General features: G+C 39.5%; 1 protein-coding gene across 15 annotated transcripts in view; it reads right to left on the bottom strand.

Moving 5' to 3' along the window:
- Nucleotides 1-22,343, bottom strand: part of PTPRM (protein tyrosine phosphatase receptor type M) — a 409,846-nt gene that overhangs the window by 147,633 nt on the left and 239,870 nt on the right. For 8 of the 15 annotated variants that reach the window (XM_028737325.2, XM_028737333.2, XM_077933147.1 and 5 more), the window contains exons 12-14: nucleotides 13,278-13,551; nucleotides 12,213-12,249; nucleotides 2,809-2,883 (exon numbers count right to left, since the gene is read on the bottom strand). In XM_028737325.2, the coding sequence (XP_028593158.1) occupies nucleotides 2,809-2,883; nucleotides 12,213-12,249; nucleotides 13,278-13,551 (386 nt within the window). The remainder of the gene's footprint in view (nucleotides 1-2,808; nucleotides 2,884-12,212; nucleotides 12,250-13,277; nucleotides 13,552-22,343) is intronic. The other 7 variants (XM_077933150.1, XM_077933155.1, XM_077933152.1 and 4 more) reach the window with 1 other exon arrangement.

The raw sequence follows: 22,343 nt of genomic DNA, 5'->3' as shown, positions 1-22,343 counted from the left end.
CAATTCCCATCATCCCTGACCACTGGTCCTGTTAGCTAGGGATGATGGGAGTTGTAGTCCCAAAACAGCTGGAGGGCCAAGTTTGGTCATCACTGTTATACATGGAATGAATATACAAGAAATAAAAGCAGGCAGGAAATATAATCATTTATCACCATGTAGGGTAGATCATCCCCAAACTATCTTGAGTAGCAATGACAAAAGTGATTCTCATGATACAACAGATGAGTAGATTCTACAGATGTCAACAGTACTATATACTTCAGCTCTTTGGTTTAGCTGGATAATGGGTGATGTTGCCTAACTAAAGCATACATTATTAACACAAGGAAAGTCCAGGCAAATATTACACATCACTTGTGGGTTAGCGGTTTCAAGTCTGCTGTCACTTACAAGAAAAATGTAAAGCTGTTACTGCAAAAGCATGTGGATTTTGGATTCATTCTCAGAGATATTATATATGCATTTGTTAATCAATTCTGCTAGTTTCAGCTAACCATTCATCTGTTTAGCTGACAGAGCTGGAGAGCTGCCTCAGCAACAAACCGTGTGGTACTAATTTAGATCATGTTTCACTAAAGGTGCTTAGCAACTACTGTCTGCCTCTTCAAGCAGAAAATTCACTATTTTAAAATACAAGAGGGGAAAAGATTTGCTGAAAAGAAGAGTAGCCTCGCATGCTACTTGCAGACAGAGCATTTTATGGGGAGTGCACATGGTTTGCAGAAGCACTGTGGTAGGGCAGGTTGGACTTTCCACCTGGCAATGGAACACCCCAAGGATAGTACCATTTTATTTTTTGCTTTGAATCAGGGGGATACCATGTTTTATTTGATCCAAAATATGTGATGCATAAAGGGTGTAAGAATCAACGGGCGTCTTATCCAACCCAGCATTTTATTACTTCTTTAGCACAAAAATACCACAACGAAAACCACGTTTTACAAGCCAACAAGTGAATATCTCCACATACCAAGCAAATGAATACATTTTTCTGCTGTTCTTAATATAAATATTGAGATTCACTTTATGTAATACTGACAATTTTGGAGGTGTTAAGTATAATGAAGGGACAGGTCTAGCTCCTGTCTTGCAGTGCAGCATATTTTATATTCCAAAGAACTGGAGATATTGTGGTTCAACTAGAAATGTTGTGGTAATCTACCATGTTTTATTTCTGTTGTGAATAATGTAGTTCTGCAGGTGAGGATATGTATCCCTCAATTCCATCAAGGATGGAAATATTGACAACTGGATACATAAACTCTTGTTAAAGCTTCTCAGAGTGGGGGGGGGGGGATTAGATGTAGTTGGACATGCATAACCTAGCAAACATTTTGTACAAAGGCTGCAACAAGCTGTGCTGAAAACGACAAGCTTCTTCCCATGCCTGGCAGCAAGTCTAGAGAAACATTTTAACCATAGATGAAATACTGACATGGGGTTTTAAACCCATTACTGTATCTGTTTCACTGCTGTAGTGAAGAGGCTTTGCAGCTTTTGCACAACTTTTCAAATCTAAGCAAAGATATGCCCTATCTTTCCCTGCTGCAAATGGGCATGTTAAACTGGAAAAGCCTGTTCACGGTAGATATAAACTGATAAGGGGTCCCAAATTCCTTACGAACTTCACTTCTTCAATGAATGGACTCACTGGGACTTGTTGCAGAGATGGGGAGAAAATGTTGTCAGTTTGACAATTCTTTGCAACATTTCTGTAGGAACTAGATGATGTTTAATTATCATCAAACTTTCCAAGACTGGCAGTTGGATGTGCAATTTGTTACCCAAGAAAGCACTAAGAAGCACCACCAGCTTTTTCAGAAAGAAGAATGTATGGATGCTCATGCACAAGTTATTTGGAAACTGTGGATACATGGATTCCATGAATATCGGTCACCATGGGGTAGAACACTCCACATAAATAAGGGAATAGGAACATTACATCCCTATTGAACAAACTTTTTATCCCTGAGAATGAAGCACCTTGCAATTCTCACAAACATCTGTGAATGCTTGTTGAATACAATAGGGGTAGGAATATGTGGCGCAATAGATGTTGAAATCAAACTCCCATCAACCCTTGCCAGTGTGATGTTAACTATAGTCAAACAAAACTTGGAAAGTCACAGGTTATCCATCTCTAGTCCCTTAGAGACAAGTTTTAAATTTATTTAATTTATTTTTTTGTTAAATTCTCAACAAGAGAAACTTCCAGTAAAATTAATTTATATAAGTTTAAAATATGTAGATTGAACAGTACCATTTTCTTTTTAGAATCTGGATGTAAATAAATATTTATTTAATTCTATGTATGTTTAATAGTACATTAACTACATTCAGGCTGTTAGTGGAATTTAAAAAAAACTTTTCATGTGAGAAAATGTTGCCTGATCCTAGAATTCATAAAGTAGATGTTTGTTTACTACTCATGTGTCTTGTTACAAAAATTCAGAAAAAAAATATACATCTGAATACTTTGTGTATATAATTGAATCCTGAACAATATGTTAGCTGCTGGAATGTTAGGACAGACAAAGTATTTGTGACATTAGGCTCAAAAGGGATGATCCCAGTGCTCAAACACACAAATGAAACATGCAGCGAATTTGTTTGGCGCTCTTGGATATAGGTGCCAAACATTTGGTATCCAGCAAATTGCTAAACAAATGTAGAGCTGAACCTCAAAAAGGTCTACATTGTGGTAAACCAGCTACAAGCAAAGAATGATGAGAATGTGGAGGAAAACAAGCCCGAAAAGCGAGATGGAAATGGGTAAGATGACTTGTCTATACTTGAGTGTCTGACCTGTTAGTTGGTCGTCGCCTGCAGCAGGGGCGATGCGAATGTATGGTGTTGTAAGCTGAGTCACGATTATCGCAGCTAAGGCAAAGGAAGATTTCCAGGTCAGCATGCATGAGGGAAAAAAAAGCCAGACTGAAGCTAAGCTAGCAAGAAACAACTTGTTCAGATGTTATTGTTTCAATTCCTTAGAAATTTAAAGAAAGAAAGGGAGGGAAAAAATGGTTAGGAGTGACTTACATTGATAAATTCCTTCATGTGATTGTTTACACATCTGAATAAAAGTTAATGTGAACTTAACTGTGTGCAGGTGAGCTGGCAGCCATTTATATTATGGTGGCTGCTGGAAAAAGCAGAACCACCAGGGATGGCTACAGGCTAACCACCAGCAATGTTTGGTCTTGACTAAAATTTCTCCATTCAGTTCTACATTCACCAGAGTATGTCAGACTTCAGGATCAGACTCTACTTTGTGCTTTACTTGAACCCCAAGATCTATCAACTGGAAGGAGGTGAAAAAGACAGAATTACAGAACTCGGAGCACCTGCTGAACACAGGAATTTGTTTTAAGCACCAGAACTGACTTTGAGTTCACAGTTCGTCCACATGAAATTCAATTTTTGTTACCCCAAACTTTCTTTAGGTTAGCAGCCTTATATATAGGGAGGGGGCACTTTATTGTTATTGTTGAACAATCAGAAATCAAATGCTTGCTAATATATTACAAATCACACAGAGACTTATGAGGGGATCACAATCCACCCCGATATTCACAACTACATGGAGGAATTTAGCAATGTGAACCAGTCCTTAAATATTCTGTGATGCTTCCTGATGAGTTTTACACAACATTTGGTTCAAATAAACAAATGAACAAACAAACAAAAAACCACTAGTGACTGCACCAGCTTCGACTTATCTTGTCTTCAACCCATGTTCAATGTTACTTATCCCACAAATAAATTTCTGAAAAATCTGTTGATTTGGGGTGATATCCAGCATTAGTCACTCAATACAGAGCTAAGTTCATTCATTACAATGGACCTGCTCTAAGTATAACCTAGCTGGATATCACAACACTGGGATGTGTAGCCAACATATACACCAGCCTCTGGGGTGGGGCTAGCTGACTAGTGCATTAGGGGCCCCTTCACACATTCGTACTGAAAGCCTGATGGGGGAAATAACATACCTTTACTGCCTGGATGGATGGAGATAGATAAACAGTGGAAATCCCTGCTCTTTCTGTGGTGTCAACTTGGTTAGAAGAAATTAACCTTTCCAATTAGATTACAAAAGAGTTAACAAACCCTGATGTGCAAACTTGGGTCCATTTACTGAACATATTAAAATAAAATGGGTGTTTTACAGTCAGCAATGAAATACTTGAATTTCCTCGCCATTTCCTTAAATTTGCATTGTATCTTGTGGGCATTTTAGCTTTTAATCTCTTCATATTTTAATTGTGTTTTTTTCTGTTTAAATCACAATGTGTATGATTTTTACTGAAGTTTCATTTATGGCTGTTTGTAATTTCTATACATGAAAAAACCAATAAAAATAAAAGTTTAAAAAGACGCTAAATGTTTTGATTTAAGGGTCATCTGCACATTATTCATGCTAATAAGATACTTCTTATTAGCATCTTCAGATACAGGAGTGGCTCACAAGAGTCACTGTTAGAACCATCCCAAAATATGAAGCTCCAATTGAATCTTGTTACGACTTCTCCCACAGATTACATGTGCTCCTTAAATTTGACTACATATTGATTAATGTTTATTGCATGAGATCATAGTAAGCATGTCTCCTTTCATGAACACAAGAATGGAGAAAATATTTTAAAATTATTATGAACACGGTCTTATTTGTTTAACATTTCTCCCCCTCCCCATTCTACAAATAATTGCCACTAAATTATTAACCTTGTTATATACGTTACGGTAAGGTGGGGAAATAAAACAACTTTTAAAAGGTCAGTTCCAGCATATAACATCTGGGAAGTGGAGAAAAGAAAAAACCCACTGAAAATTGTGTGAAAGAATCATATGAAAGCTTGTAAATTACACAGAACAGCCCGGGTGCAGTTAGATATGTGGCAGTGAGTGAGGAAAGGAGATTATCCACCATCTGCAGACAATTAAGCTCAAAACTGCTGCTGCATAATATTTTGAAATATCTCCATGCAACTCTGAAGCACTATGTTGTTAGTAACTGTTACAGTACTGTTGCTACAAGATATAAATAGAATAATAACCCTTTTCTTCTACAACTGATACTTTCCAAGATTAAAACAATAGTCACCTGTGAGCTGAAAAAAAGAATTGTAGAAAATGTAGACATAGGCTGAAGAAGTATAATTTGTGGGAGCTGGATAGAAAAATATCTCATAACTTTAGAAATTGAACATTTGGACATTTCAGACAGGTTTCTCCACCACTACCCCCAAAAAGAAACCTGACTACTATTTCCATGAATATTATATTTGCTATTTAAATAGCATTATATTGGTTCAGAATGATGGTGTCTATGATGGAGATACAGACCAAAGAGTCAAGTTCAGTAGTAGTTTGCAAAGTTTGGTTGTTGCTGTTGGCATCTATCTGCCTCCTGCTTGACCATAATCCTATGATGTCTGAGAGGGCAGTAACCGGACATCCACATGGACGAGGGAAATAGGATCTGGTAGAACTCTGGCTTAGTTATCGAGTTCCCAGCACAGCCAGACTAAGCCCAACATCCGGGCTCAGAAAGAGACACACTGTTCAGCTGACAGAACCACGATCTTATGGTGGAGTAAGCCTCCAAAAGTGGGCATACAGCAGGAGTGGCAGGGATGGGGCCAGGAAGGGAGACTTATGCTAGATCCAAACTCGGCTCAGCTTGGTCATGTGATATGAAAACCCAGTGGCGCTTACAATAGTAAAAAGGATGGTGTACGCCCAACTCTTATTTTAAATGCTTGCTTTCCCTCTGCCAAGATCAGGCTAGCTTAGCCAGGAGAAGCCCTTGCTCCCAGACAGAGTTTGGAATGAGGCAATTTACGCCAGTTAAAGTTAAAGCACTTTAAGGGCTGCTAGCTTCTTATACTTAGGAGTGTTCTGTTTATTATACAGTATGGATGTTTATGCACACCAAAAGGAAACAAAATGCTGACCTAAGGCCACACATGGCTCTAATCTGTCAGTTACATGTCTAATCAGGGGCGTAGCTAGCTGCTCCAGCACCCGGAGTGGTGGGGGCAGGGTGATCTGCCCATGGAGGCGGGGCAATTCGTGCACGGGGGCGCTGCAGCGATCCGCCCAGGGGAAGGTGCTGTGGCGATCCGCCCAGGGGGGTGGCGCGGTGAGCTGCCCACCGAGTCCAGCTGGCGGACACAAGCCCCACGCTGCCCGAAACGGCAGAGATGTGTGGTTTGGGCGCGCTGCAGGCCAGGCCCCGCGGTAAGTGCCACCACCACGGGGTGCCATTTTGACACCCCCTCAGGGATGACACCCGGGGAGGACCGCACCCCCCTTCCTACACCCCTGTGTCTAGTTATATTGTGATACAGCATGTTCTCAGAAAGTACAACTTCTATACAAAATAGGACAGCGCTGAAGAATATGTTAGCTTCATACTCAACAGCATACTGCCATTTCTTTTTATTTTTTGTGCATGCCTCACAGTATATGACATGTGGGTCTGAAGTATGAAATTTTAGTTTTTGCTGTAGGAAACCATTGCACACCCACAGGGAGGGGGGGGGAGAGAGAGAGAGAGAGAGAGAGAGATAACTGAGTAGTTTATTTTATGAAAGGGGTATAAAATCTGCAGTGGGGAAGAAAAGTAATATTCCAAGCAATTCTAGTCAGGAAGTCTTTCCTGTCAAAAGGCATTTCACCATTCACTTTCTGCAGGGAGGACCCAATGACATGGATGGAAAACTAATCCCCTCCCTCTTCCCTATAACAGTTTATTCTTTCTGAGTGTGTGTGTGTGTGTGTGTGTGTGTGTGTGTGTGTGTTTCTTGTCAAATGCACCTTCACCTTCACCTTCCCTATCCACAAACACTCCCATGGATGCATGCTTTCCTGGCATAATAGCTTAGACATCACCTTTCTGTTTGAACATTGATAAGTAAGTATGAAAACTACTGACTGGAAAACACAAATGCCCCTCAGCTGTGCTCAGCAAATGAAGCTAATTTCCAATAAAATAAAATAAAATTGGAAAACAGGTTGGTTTCTTTGGAGCCCAATTCCACACACCTTTGACACTATTGTATTCCTGGCAATATCACTTTGTAACACGCCTTTCCAAACTCTCAAACCTGCTTGCTGCCTCACTGCATTTCTCTCACAGCAAGGCTGGAAAGATCTCATTGGATGCCTTTCATTAAGTGCCCTTTCTTCTTTGGCGATTACTCATAGTCGAGTAAGATTGTCTTCCATGAACACAGTCTTAACAGTGAGTCTGTAAGTGACTGTGGAGGCCAATTCTAGATCCATACGCCCTTCCACAGTGGGAACATAAGGTTTCCAGGCGGGAGTTGATCACGGTGAGGGTTTGCAGCTTGTTTCTCCTTTACGCCCATGACACCTTTGGTAAAGGCTGGTCTCCAGTTGGAGCGCTTGCAGGCCAGTGTTTCCCAGTTATCAGTGCTTATGTTGCATTTTTTTAAAAATTGTCTTGAGAGAGTCTGGGAATAAGAGTAGTTACTTTGGAAGACGATAATCAAGACATCCGAACAACATGACCAGTCCAACCAAGTTGATGTTGAAGAATCATTGCTTCAACACTGGTGATCTTTGCTTCTTCCAGTACATTGGCATTAGTTCACCTGCATTCCCAAGTGACGTGTAAAATTTTTCGGAGACACAACTGATAGAATCTTTCAAGGAGTTGGAGATGGCATTTATAAGTAGTTCATGTTTCACAAGCGTATAGTAAAGTTGTTAGTACAATAGCTTTGTAAACAAGCATTTTGGTTTTCCTGCAAATGTCCCTCAAACACTCTGAGCTTCAATCGAGAGAAAGCTGCACTTGCAGAGCTCAGTAGATGCTTGGATTTCGTCACTGATGTTGGCTCTTGTGGAAATATAACTGCCCAGGTAGGAAAGGTGATCAACACTTTCCAAGTGACCTTTAGACCTTCCTGATCAACATGGGAAGATGAGAGGGCAGAGGGCATGTCTGACGTTTCCACCTGCTCATCTCCACTTTAAGCCTACACACTTCCTTTTGATGCTTGGAAAAATCTTGTATGTCCCGAGTGCTGCTTGTGCCTGAGATGCTGCTCAGCATACCCATAACAATTTAGGGGTCAGGTTGTTCAGACTATGCAAGTTACAAAGTAGAGGTTTACAGAGGTGTACGTCTTCAGATACACTCTAGCTCACACAGCAACTGTATTTCTGGTGGTTGCAAAGGTATCTATCCCTCATAATATATTTAATGAGTGGGATTTTTTCCTGTCCATTTGTCTACCCTTTTGTTGCATGATTGACTGCCTCAGTAGGAAACTATGAGGAGATACAGAAATGGGCACTGGCACTGAAATTAGTGGTTATAAACATTAAATTATTTGCACATTCAAATAAACACTTTCCAATTGTTGACTCACTTTAATTATCATCATTGTCCTTGTGCTGCTCTACATAATAAACACCTCTCTCAACTTGGGAGTCAGCTGCTAACCAGAAAGCAAAGAAAGCTAATACCAGAGTTTGTGTGTAGAAAGCTCAAGTGGTGAATTGTCTCTTGATTCCAATACTTTTATTTCTGACTTTCTCAAATTCAACCTGTGAGATAACAATACATCTCACTAATTAAGATTGACAAATGCTCACTTTCAACAAGAGATGGAGATGCTTTCATTAGACAAAATGAGATTCAAACCTGGGCTGCTTAGTAGGCACAACCATCAATTACAACACTGCAACTGGGAGGTGTGGAAAATGCAATACCACTTAAAACTGCCTCCTTAGGAACACCTGAAAGGTGGGTTCTTCTATATTCCATCCGTCTGTCAGATCAGCTTCCAGACAAGCTGCTGTTTTCACATTTGGCATCACTTGCCACCTGCCTTACTAGACACTGAATCCCTATTTACTAATCTAGAAACCTCCACTTGTCTCTTTGTTGATATGAGAGCCACTAGACTTGGTGGGGGGTTTTTTGTGTTTTGTTTTTACAAATATGCAAATATTTGATAATCTGAGATAAAACTTGTATTTCAATGCTTCTTACCATTGGGGCACCCAAAGCAGGTCTCTGACACCATTTTAAGTCTGTGCATCTCCCTGGGATATTTAGTTGCTGCCCACATATTGCTCTTCCACTGTAAGCTATGTAACGTTCCATGCTTTAACGTGTACATTCCACTACTTGTCATGTCAATGTTTCTGCCTCTTTTTTTGATAGGCAGAAATACTGTGAAAGTTTAGCTTAACCTAATACGCCAATCTAAGCTAATGGCTGCTTACCCCTCTTCCACGGTAAGTACGTGGCCCCAACCATTGGGATTTCATCCCCGGCCACCGTGGAGCATTGTGGGCACTGTCAACCCCATTTGAATTAAGCCTATCCATGGTGGCCTGGGCTTTGCAGGCTCCACTCAGGTCCGCACCCCAAGCATATAATAGGGCTGACGGGGCTGTTGGCAGCCCAGTCTGCCTCTGAGTGTCACCCACCCTGCCCACCCTTTAGCACTGCTGTTGTCTTTCTGTTTATCTTCTAACCCTTTCCTTTCCAGCTTAGAGGGCTTTGCTATGTTTGTTTGTTTGTTTTTAAAAAAACCGCTGCAGTTCTTTGCTAGGAAGGAATTTTCCAATTGCAAGGTTTCACCTTCCCCGTAGCACGTCATGACTTTGGCGGTTTAGGCCTTGGGCAGTCTATCTGCTGACCTTGGGGATTGGAGTGGTGACCCCCCCCACACACCAGTAGCGGTGTCTACAGGGTACCCTGCTAAAGGGGTCTTGAGGGGAAATCTCTGTCCATACAGTCAGAAGCAGCTGGTCAGAGGGCCACAGAGCTTCCCCTAGCATTTGGGTTGGCCAATTTGTGTAAACATGTGTTTTGGGATGGACCCTTCCACCCAGCCAGGCCCTGTCATCCCTCAGTTTACCGTCAGGGGGCTGAGAGGGATACATGCCCAATGCCTATGCCAAGGTTTGCCTACATCTGAAAATCAATAAAGTTGTGGCCTTTTTAATCCAATTAACCAGTGGTCAGGGGTGATAGGAATTGTAGTGTCAAAACATCTGGTGGGCCGAGTTTGCCTATGCCTGGTCTAGATATTTAGCAGTTAGTTAAATTGATATATCTACTGGATATCTTCATAAAGGTAACAGTGTTAGTAATAATCATTTGTAGAAGATTCCCTAGAAAGTTTTGCAGCTTTTTAATCCTGACATGCAGCTTAGAGCACTTATTTCCAGTAACTCAACAGGGTGGGTGTCTCTGATAATACTATGGTTTTCCCAGAGATTTTATGAAGTGTGGGCAAATATGCTTTCACAACATAAAATGAACTTGCATATTTAAATAAAAAGCTGAATTTCCTTCTTTCCTTTCTCCTAAGAGGCTAGTTTGATGTCATCTGTTGCTATGGTAGCTACCTCATTGCAGAAAATATGATCTTTTTTTCCAAATGTAATAAGTAAAAAAGTTAATCCAATCAAATAGTGAAATAAATGGCAGAATAATCTTTAAATATTTAAACCACAGATTGCCATCTGATGTTATTAAACCAGTGTAGCCTTATATAATAAATTGGACCAGATTCTTCCTCTTTATTTTATTTTAATTTTTAAAGTGCCAGAACAATAGTTAGACAAAAATCTGCTTGGCCAGGAATGATATACTGATTGAAGAAACATAACTGGTAAAATGTAGAGGTGATGTAACGCTTTATAGTAAACAACTAGCAGTATGTAGACTATTGGATGTTTATTCATCATGCAGAACATCCAATAATAAATAGTTACCTATATTATTCTTTTAAAAATGAGGTGAAGCAATATAATCATGCTGATAAGAGAATACTCTTTGAATGAAGAGGTTGAAAAGACTATAGTATCTTTGAACATAAGACTTCATTTACAAAGTTTGCTTAAAATAATTGGTTGCAACAATTTGCACAGAATGGAACTCTCATGGACACTCCTATGCGGAGAACACAAGGAGACAAGTTTTGCCTCTTTGTTCTCTGTAGGCCCCTATGTTTGGAGCTTGCTGGGTGCTGTAGGTGGTGGTGGGGATTGTCTCCTTCCACCGGTGGGAACATCCAGTTGGTAAAGCAGGAATCTCTGTGGATGCAACTCCCTTCTGCAAATGGAAGGAAAGCTTCCATTTAAGGAATGGTAGGTCTAGATCCAACTTTATGTTTCTTATTGATGTGGTAATCAAGCTTTGTGTCAAATATTTCCAGCTTCTTTTAAGAAACTAATCCACACTAGTGGTGGGTAGTTCTTCTTCACTTAAGAAATTATTTTTTAAAAACAGTATTTCATTTCACAATTCAGCCCCACAAAATCAGGGGATGAAGACTTGGATTAGCTTCCTGAATCATGAAACTCCTGAATGTGATCAGGTTTGACCTCTGTTGAAACTCAAGATTACTGGAATTTCAAAACAGGGTGCAATGACAAATAATGTCTCTGTGCCTGTACACTTCTTAGTCATACTGGGAATGCAGATGAAAGAAACTGAGCTTGGAAACTGCATTGGAGGACATGAAAGGAAGTCATTTCTTAGGTACCTAAGGCTCAAGCCATGAAAGGCTTCAAAAGTAGAACTTCCTCTTTTAAACAATTCACCTTGAATCATACTTGGAAAAATACAGGAAGTCACTGCAGGGGAGCACAAGTGTAATGTGTTCCCAACACCCCACCCATGTAAGCAGATGGACTATCACATTTCACATAGGAAACTTTCAAACAATCCTAATATACAATTCATTACAACAGCCCAACAGTTATATCATAGTCACAAATGGAGGTCATCAGACCACCATAAATTTTGTGCTTCAACCACTGACTGCCTTATTGAGAGAGGAAGCTGAAGCAAACCTCTTGCAATCCTAGAGTGAGCAACAGGAATGACAAATAATTATTGTTTTCTCAACCTTAGTATATCAATGTTTAGGAGCACCAATAGGCATAGCTACTCTGCACCAAAAAATGTGAAAACTCTCCTAATTATTTTAAAACTTTTGCTGGACAATTGAAATATGAGTGGAAATCAGGCTTTCACCACCTTTTTAAATTAAACAAACTCAGCCATTCATTGTCTTACTCTTATACTTAAATAAATAATACTTAAAAATATTGTTAAAATGGCAGAATTGGATATGTGTATTTAGCCATGTATATTATGATACACAATTTGACAGATTTAAGTCTAAGAAGACACAATGGAAGCATACCTTTTGTGGCCACTCTGACGCAGTCAATTTTTGTTTCCTATGCCAGATAAAGAAAGAAAAGGTCATTTGCTAGTTTACATCCACAGCAAGAATATAATACATTGCTTCTGCTTAAAATACTGCCAAGATCTAAAATCAGTACCAACTTTTACATGTTTGGTTTCAAGCTTAATAGCCTCCTACACTAGTCAATGTATTTCCCTGCTATGGACAACCAAAGGAAAATGCACTTGGGCATGTAACATCAATACTTCACTTAATATTAACCTAGAAGATGAATGAGATGTTATTAGACATGATATGTGTACTTTCCACCCCCCCTCCTTTTACAACACATTGACCTTGGGATATTTTCTTTTCTTTACAGTCAGCTACACAGTTCCAAGCAACATGCTAGACAATGTAAGAAAGCAAACAAAAATCAATGGTGTTTCACATTTCTGCACTGTCAGTGCACTGTAAAAGAGGGGCCATTATGTTATTTGGCAGAAAACATTTCCCTGCTGTCAGGGGAGACAGCCAAAGCTTATCAAGAGTTGAAGGGCTCGGGGTAGGTCTGTCCTGAAATGGAAAACAATTCTAGAATGTAGAAGCTGGATTAAAAGCGACCTGCAAAGGCTGGACCTTTTATGCACTTTTCACTTTGGCTCCATCAACTTATTTCTTTTAAACTCTTTAAGAGAGAGAGAGAGAGAGAAAAGGCTTGTGTCTTAAGTCAGGGCAATCAAGACTGAAAATGGGCGCACAAGCCAATGCAAGCTAATATAATGCAGCAGAATAAGCCAAGTATAAAAGCGAAAATCATTTAATAGGAGCAGCATGATCGAAAAGAGGACAGAATGACAGTAATTTTGTAAGGAATGATTGCCTAGGCTCTTAACCATTGACAGAAATATGTGCTTCCTCCCACTGGCTCCATTTCCCTCCCAAGAATGACTGGCCTGGCCAATACAGAAAGAAAAACATTCAATTTCTTTTTTCCATTGTCTATTTGGCACCAAAATTAGACAACCTGTGGTCTATTCACACATGAATATCGCTTCAAACCAACGTCCTAAAACTTACCCCATTGGCTCTGCTGGCAGCTTGAAAATAAATACTATAGCTTTTATGAGGGAGAAGAGGAGTGTTCCAGAAGCCACTGTAGGTTTTGTTGTCACCAATTGTAAAAGTCTGAGAAGACTGAATACTGTTGGCCGGGAACTCGGCTGCAAAATAATACTGAGAGTTCAAAAGTGAAGCATTCTGGAAGTGGATTGGTACTGGATAGCATTTCAGGATTTCAGTTGTTTTCTTGGTTCTGCGAGGACGCTCTTCCTCAACCACTATTTGGTAGACACTAAAAAAATAAAAAATGAAAAGGAGAGGGTGGAAGAGGAGAAAGAAAAGACAAAAAAATAATGCTGGGTTAATTTAGAGTATGCAAAATGTAATTTTGAATCACATAACCCAGTATTTACGATAAAATATGTTGTGTTTGAAAGCAAGGAACAGAGTGAAATAAAGTTATCATTCAAGAACTCCATCTATAAAGTACATGTCTCTTCCTTTTTAAATACACAGAAGGAAATGGTATACACCATAAAGTTGTTAAAGCATTTCATAGATAAAATGGTTAGAAATATGTCCTTTGAGTACTCCCAGGTAAGAAATATAAGTTTCATTGGTAATAAAAGGTGCTACACATATTTTTGTGAACAGAGAGTAGGTACAAGGCTATAAATACTCTACTTTACGCCATTTGCCTTGTTTGAATGAAATGGTATGACGGTCAAATTCACAGGAAAATAATAAATAAGAGGAATACTGCAGTAGTGAGCTGGTCTAAGAGACTTACTTGTTAGTAACTGTTTCAAAATGTGCATGTTGTGAACTGCCAGGGAATTGTGTTCCCGTTCTTTATGGGGTCAAGTTTGCCCTACCCTCTCCTAGGAGAAAGAGACTTGGGATGACCATTGAGAGGGATCAGATTAGCCTGGTATTTAAGGCTGTTCCGCCTCTATTCCCTCCCATTTGCCTTTGCAGCACCCTCCCTCCCTCCCTTTTTAGTATGGGCTTTAGCTAGCTGCCTTTTATGGCACTGAATAATAATTTGGGTGGATCCATGACTGACACTTGGGACTCCCTATTTCCCCCTACTTCACAGTTTAACACAGTTTTTGTTGATTTGTATTATGAAGGTAAGTAAGGAAAAGATAATAATTTAATTCTCAGTCATCCTGAGGAATTATGGGAGTAAGGGTACTCGAGTCATCACCCATAGCATGAGGTCTGGTGGCATCGTGGGTGCCCTTAGGACAGTGGGTCTATGTTGCAGGTTGGACTTTAATTATATGTTCACGTAGCAAAGAGGGAGACATTTTCCTCAGTTCTTGGGCTGGGAACAAATATATAATCATTTATTCACCCTGTCCACACATAATTATTTGTCTAATTCTTTCTTGGTGTTGCAGCAAAGTGGGAATTTTATGTTTAAGCTGTATATTTGGGTTTCAGTTATTTTTTTCTAAATTGATATTATGTTAAACTTTGGTTTTGTGATGGTTTGATGACTAGATAAAAATAAGCGGACCTGATCTGATCAATTAATAACTAAGCTTATGATTGTTTATGGACCCTTTAATATTTTAATCAACATGGTCCTTTTTAAAAAGTTTGACTGCAACTTGTTAGCTATCTAGAAACACAGCATACTTTCTGGAAGCCAAAATAAATAGCTCAAGGTTATCAATTGGTAACCTGAAAAGGAACTCCTGCACTGTAGCTTGTAAGCACTTTGTTCAACTGTTAACAATATACCAGATGTTAAAACTGGAATGAGAAAAAACAACTCTCGCATGTTCTGCTCACAGTGCATTTGAAGAACTGAAATCATGAACATTTCAGCAATAAATGAAAACCAATCTGCTTTCCTGCTGCAAATCGATTTCTGCAATCACGGGAGAGCACTGAAGATCTGAAATAGTGCTCACATTTGCTAAATGTTCACATATTTCTGCAGAGGTCTATTTTTATGCAGCCTAAAACTAAATACTTTGTTTCTAGATCCTTGATCATCTCAGTCAACCTCCTTTTCACACATTCCAGCTTGTCAGTACTCTTCTTAAATGTGTCCAGAGTACTCCAGGTGTGGTATGACCAAGGCAGAATAGAACGGGACTATGACTTCCCTTTATTGGGACACTATACTTCTGTTGCTGCAGTCTAGAATAGCATTAGCTTTTTTTTTTTGCTGCTGCTGCTTGTGGTCTACCAAGTTGTCCCCCATCTTATATTTTTGGAGCTGGTTCTTCCTGGCCAAGGGTAGAACCTTATATTTGTCCCTATGGAAATTCATTTTGTTAGTTTGGGCCCAAACTAACAAAGGTTAGTTAAGGCCATACTGAATTCCGATTCTGTCTTCTGCAGCATTGGCTACCCATCCCAGTTTGGCGTTATCTGCAAATTTGATGATCATTCCTCAATTCAAGCCGTTTATAAAGATGTTAAACAACATAACTTGTTTGTTAGAAGTTAGGGTTATATGTTATGCTGTATATGTATATGTTATACATATATGTTATGCTGTTAAGTACCTCTGGATACAAATGGGATCCGTTCCGGAGCCCCGTTCGCATCCTGAAGCGAACGCAACCTGCGTCTGCGCGTGCCGCGATTCACCGCTTCTGCGCATGACATCATTTTGAGCGTCTGCGCATGCGGCAAAACCCGGAAGTAACGTGTTCTGTTACTTCTGGGTCACCGCGGAGTGCAACCCGAAAACGCTCTACCTGAAGCAACTTCAACCCAAGGTATGACTGTATCAGCATCGTGACAACGTAAGAGTTCACCAGTGTAAATGGGAGTATAGAATTGTCCTGTTAATCTCTGCCTATTACACATTTCCACATTTAGCCCAGGGTAAAATAGCTTTGCTCCGATATAGTTGCTATTTGTCTCCATTGCAAAATATAGGCAACTGTACTGACCTCCAACAAATTACTTGCTACTAACTGCTTTTGGATAAAATCCACAGTTGCCAATCTAGCAACCAAGAGAATAAAATCAAATGCACAATTCTTCAATTCTTCAAATGCACAAGCTCTAATAACAAGTCCAGTTATTTTATTAACCTGACTGAAAGCTGATCTTAATTACACAGGTAGAATCCATTCATAATGCGTCTTTCAAATTATTGAAATACAATTGGCTTTCAGGGCGTTTTATCCTGAACAGCTCATACTAGTTATTCGACACACAATACCCCATATACACCTCATTCTAAATGCTTGAATTCTTCCTTTGACACATTAAAGAAAGAACCTAGTTGACTAGAGCAATTTCAAACCCCAAATATCTTTTCATCTTTACTCTAAAAGACAAATTAGATTTGTGAGCAACCAGACCTCAAACCTATTTTCTCTTTAATAATTTAAGCACCAAAAGGTCACAAAGCTCTTTTCTATTCCCCTTTATCAAAGTCCAAGTGGTAATGAAAAATGGCTAAATCCTGTCTACTGCCCCATTTCCACACAGGACTCTCTTCTTGATGTAAATTAACACGTTGTAAGTACCTGGGTCAACTATAACCTGACAGCATTTTATGAGTTATATGTTTTAAATGTGTATAAATGAGATCATCTTGCTAATGACATTTATAAGATCCTTTGAATTACAGTCATAATCTAAAACCCTTCTGTAAATCTCACTGCTGGAAATGCTTCCTGGTAATATATAATAATATAGCACCAGCCAGAAAGAAATCTTTAGGTTTAAGCTTGATAAAACCCATCACTGATCCAGATCTCAATATTCCTGCAGTGTGTTAACCATATCTTCCCATTGTCTAAAGTTACATTGTGCCTATTAGCCTAACCTTTTGCATTTTAACTAAAATGTGAAATAAAGCCCACACTAAGGTAGAATGTGCCCAAATAACAGATCAACGAAACAAATGCTTTTGCAAAATCACATTTGGTTTGCAACAAACACAGAGCACCTGCCATGTGTCATGCAACATAAATAACGAAGTCTCGTTTGCATTTGTGCTGTCCTTAGGTCTCATTGCGTTCCTTTGCTTTAAAAAAAAATCTCCCTTCTAGCTCACAAATCTAATGAAGTAGGCTTTTATTTATAAAAGCTCTTGCCACAATAGACTGATCAGACATTTAAGGTACTATAGGATTCTTTGGGCACAATCCAGTGGGGCATTCTCCTGCGAAAGTCCAGGTGACCTGCAACGTAAGGTCTTGCACTGCTATGGCTTCAGTGAGGCTTGAGAAGGACAATTTCCTGATGGATTGTGCTGTTTATCTTTTTAGTGTCAACTTTTTTCTAGTTAAGTCCGGTAATGCAGCTGTTCATCCCAGCAGTCTCTTGATCCCCCCCGCCCCCCGATAAGTATGGTAACCTTAAAAGCCAGAGAAAGGCTGCCTATGGCAAGTTTCTCTCTGTCTTCCCTTGTGAGACTTCTGCTTATTCAAGCCTGGCCTTGTTAATCCATTTTATCAACTCACTTGGACTAGAAGTAGCAATTTGTCGGTTTGGAAAAGATGGGGCAGAGTGTGTGCTTTTCTCCACCTGTCTGCCTGTCTCACTTTTCTCCCTCTCCAGGTTTCTCTGGGAGTCATTATATGGGACCAGGAGCAGGCATAGCATCACAGCAGAACCACCTTCCAGGCAGCAATGGACAGTAATGGTGTGAATACCTGTTGCAACCAGGAACACTGACAGGTAATAGGGTTGGGGGAGAGAAAACACTCCAATGCAGGATTCCAAGCACTGCTTTCCAACACATGTGGGGTTGGGAGTGGGAATTGGAATGGGACAAGGTGAAAAGTCCCCACAAACTCTAAATAATACCTCTTTTTACCAGAGAGGGAAGTGTGTGATTCTGTGCTCCTTTTGAATGCTCTGCAAATTGCGGCTCAATCTTCCTGAATACCAGGCAGGGCGATATGGCACCATGACTCAATCTAAAGACCATGAGTGGTGGTATGCCATCATAGCACAACTAACTTCCCCTGATTAAAAAATAAAATCAGAGGAAGAGGAAGGCAAACAAAGGATAGGGCTGAGTCAAAGAAAGACAGTCAATAATGTGGCAGAATAGAACATTTCTGAAGCAGGAAGAGGAGCAGAACATAACTGTTAAAAACATACATTGAAGGCGTATGTGGTTGTTGCTGAATACACACACTGTCAAAAACCTGTGTGGAGGGGGCCTGAGTTGTTTTGACTGCTGTTGTGACTTGAAGACATTTTGTCTTTGTGCATCCTGAAGCCATTTATTGGAATACTTACATTCCAAAAACTAGGCATTACATTTTAGTTGTAGAGAATTGGGAAGACTCCATAATAATCATTACCTGAGGGCTTCAAAACACAGATTTTTTTTTACTACAAGTTGCCAGCAATAAGTATACCTGCAAACTAGGATTTGCACTCTTCAAAAGCTTATATGCTGCAAGTACTATCCGTTGCAGCTCTTTTTCTTAGCTGCATTGTAATATATTCAGCAGCAACTGGAATTAAGCTGATGCTCTTTATTCAAACTCTGGGCACTATAAATCTCTGAAACAGGGCAAGCAGAGGCGAGGAGGCCAAAATATTTCCCCCTCTAGTTTACTACAGAAAGACCGACTCCACAAATAAAGCTAAGGAGAAATGCCCATGTAGCCTTTCAGGAGGAGGAAATAAAAGATGGCTTAATTTCAGCCTCTAGAGATAAATGCCCAATACAAACTCTCAAGTAGCTAGGATAAGATTTATTTTCAGAGTCCTAGTTCAGAGGGAGGGAGAGTGCAGGGATGGCATCTAGTTTTTACATGCAACCCTTAAGCTTCTTTGTGACTGCCCAACTGTTTCACATGAATATTTTCAAAGATTTAAAAGTCACTATTTACAAAGGGGATTTTCTGCCAAAAAGAGATCCAAGCAAAGCCTTTCCTTAGCATTCCTATGCATACAGACAAGAAATCCCTATGGTTCTCCTATAAAGGAGAGTGGATCATCACTGGAAGGTGGAGGTATTTTTCCCCGCACGCTGCCAGAAGGGCGTTTACAATGAGAGTGAGACCAATTATTCACTTCTCCAGGGAGGGAAAATGCTTGTTTATTTATATGATATCTTGATTTCAGAAGAGCCTGGGGAGCTTCAAAAACTGCATATATTTGCCACTGCACATCTCTTCTGAATGCTAGGTTTTAGCAAAATACAAGAAAAAATGATTTTCAGTGGCACAATCCAGTACCTACATTATAATGTCAAATAATGTGGCAATAATTCATTTGCCCAGCCTAGGAAAATATCACAGTTCTGCCTTTCAAAGTGTGCTGCAGCACCCTTCTGAACATATTATGGGCCAATGTCCTTGCATAGAAACCCTCGGCTTCCGTTAACTAGTCAAAATCAGCCAAGGCATGCTGCAATAGACCTGACAGTTGCGATTTGTGTCATGCTACTCAGGATTGCTGTGGAAATTATAAATATTAGTACTTTAAAACTTTTTGTCTATTTAAAGGGAAACAGAAACGGTAACATTTTCAATCACTTATTCAGTGTAGGGTGAAGAAAAGGAATTAGTTCCTCTTCTCTGTCTTTTGAACCTGTCAGTTATGTCTGAACTGAGTTACAATGGGTTGATTATTAAGGAAATCAATTGTCACTAAATTTAGGCCAGTGGGTGAGATCCAATATATTGCAAGTGGGCATCGGCTCATACACTGGTGCTTCTCTTATCTCTCCTTTCTCCTGCGGCCCTCTAGGCATGTTCACATCCCAAATCCGCTTTGGAAGATTTGGGGGACCCCCTGGAGCAGATTTTGGGGACACATAGGGAGGGCTGGGAGGGGGCAGAAGAGAAACTGCATGTATGTTAAACAAGCAGATTTCCAATGCACACGCAAGCAGACACCACTGGATGTTGCCCAATGAAATCAGTACTTTCCACCTGTGTCAATATTCTTTAAAATTTATATTCTAGATTATTTTACGTCATGAAAACTAGACTATAGACGAACAGAACCAACAAGCATTTTAGTGAAACAAATGCATTAAGTTCAAGCCTGAATGTACACGAAGCAGTAATTGTTTGCATGAAAATTTGTCATACTAGATAGGTGTTCACGGTTCATGTCACTTTGAAAAGCTTGGATACTCTATTACAGAAAGGTCACCTGACCTAACCAGACTTTGTTCATAAAAAGCAATAATGAAAAAACAGCATTTTCTTTTGTAATGTGCCACATATGCTAGATTTCATAGCTAGATCTTCAGTGATGAATATTCAGTTTCTGTAACATTAATTTATCTTGCTCTGGCTGTGATCTAGATAAGATCAGTCATAAATTGCTTTGGAATATTAGCTGGGTACCATAAATGTGCTTTGTGTTCTCTCAACCATAAGTCATTACAAAAAGTGGCTTGGCATCAGCAAGTCACTAGTGTCTTAAAAAAACTCCTCCATGTGGCACAATATCTTGCTGCTAGCCTATTTAGTGATAAAATCTGATATAATAAAATATTAATTACAGCTGAAAGGTTGGGTGAAAAATATGAACTCAATTACAGCCCCGTATTGCGCACAAAGGGCAGTGTGAAAAAAATCTGTTCATTATGGACGTAACAACTGGAACATTAGAATGAATCTGAAAGTTTCCTAAAAGGCCACCTGCTATTAATCTTTACATCAGCCACGGAATTCAAAGTTCTTTTCTGCACACCCCACCTTTTAACCAAAATAAATATATTCAGCATGGATAAAAATCAATAAATTAAAAACACAGGGATTTAATTAAGTTTCTCTTGAATAATAACTATGTTAATACTAAACAACATGGGTATTAGTATGTCAGCCCTACAGTTAAGCCTCTAAACTGAATCAGTGCCTCTACTAGATAGTTTGAGTTAAAAGCAGATTTTTCATATAAATGAAGAACCAATCTGATCATTTCTCCAATATGAATAAGTATAGCTACCAAACACAGGCATTTCATTGTCACCTGATAAAATAATCTGCTCTAATCTGCCCAATAACTATTAGTTCTTATTTCTGCCTGTCAGGCATGGGCATTTAATTTCTGTTTGCTACTTTGTTTTTGTGAGAGTGGTGCTGGGTGAAGGCAGAGGAAAACTGCAAAGCAAGAAAGAAGGAGAAAGGACAAAATTGTCCACTGCAGAGTCCCCATGTTTCTGTATTTAACCTCAGATAGGTGTTGGCTGAAAGATGTGCCTATAAGAGAATATTTTTTAAAATCCCTATAGGCGAAAAATCGAAATGTGCAAAATGAATACAGTGCAACAAGGAGCTGCAAGACCTGGCTGCAGAAATAAACTGTAAAACAGTATTTTATTTAATTGCAGATCAACATGCTTAGTGGTCAGACAACACTGTTTAGGAAGTATCTGGAAAAAATATGTGGTAACCAAGGTATAAACCTTTATTAAAACCAGTTGTTCAAATCAGCCTTTTCTTCTTGCTGCTTTAAATCATAATTCAAATTGCCTTGATTTAAATCAAAGTAGGAAATTGACCCCTGTAGGTCAACTCTGACATGTGGGTATGGCTACACATGATGTGTATTTTCCTTTGCCCATGATGGTCTGCAAGAATCAACACTCAGGTGATTGCCAGTGTCTGCAAACCCCTTTCAGTAGAGAGTTACTTATTTTTCTGATGTCAGGTGTGGGGTTGGTGGGCATGGCTTGGCCCAAACAGTCTTGTGAGCCTAATTAGTCCCACAGATCAGAGGTTCCTGGCCCATGATTAAAATGAACCCACATTTAATACACTATATGTGAACTCCATTTTTCATTCAGTGCAATTATTAAAACCACAGCATAAGCATGTACCATGTACTGACAATGCACTTTCCCAAATATCAGATATGTTTTGTTTAGGAGATGTGAAACTAGCAATGACTGGGTTCTTCAGTCATTCACAAAAATTATTGACCTCAGAAACTGTTGACCAGCAGTTCTGAAATACTTTCACGTTCAATTTCCCCTTCATTCTACATTATATGGTATCTGAAGTTATCGTTGCACTGTCAGTGCTTCCAATGCAACCCGAGAAGTACAAACTTGCACATCATGTCCATAGTGAGATTCATGTGTACAGGGGCAAATCTATGGCTATCTCAAGTGGTTTG

This window comes from Podarcis muralis, chromosome 8 (assembly GCF_964188315.1).
Source record: "Podarcis muralis chromosome 8, rPodMur119.hap1.1, whole genome shotgun sequence".
NCBI lineage: Eukaryota > Metazoa > Chordata > Lepidosauria > Squamata > Lacertidae > Podarcis > Podarcis muralis.
The sequence above is the reverse complement of the archived record's forward strand: the minus strand, read 5'-3'. Positions and strand labels throughout refer to the sequence as shown.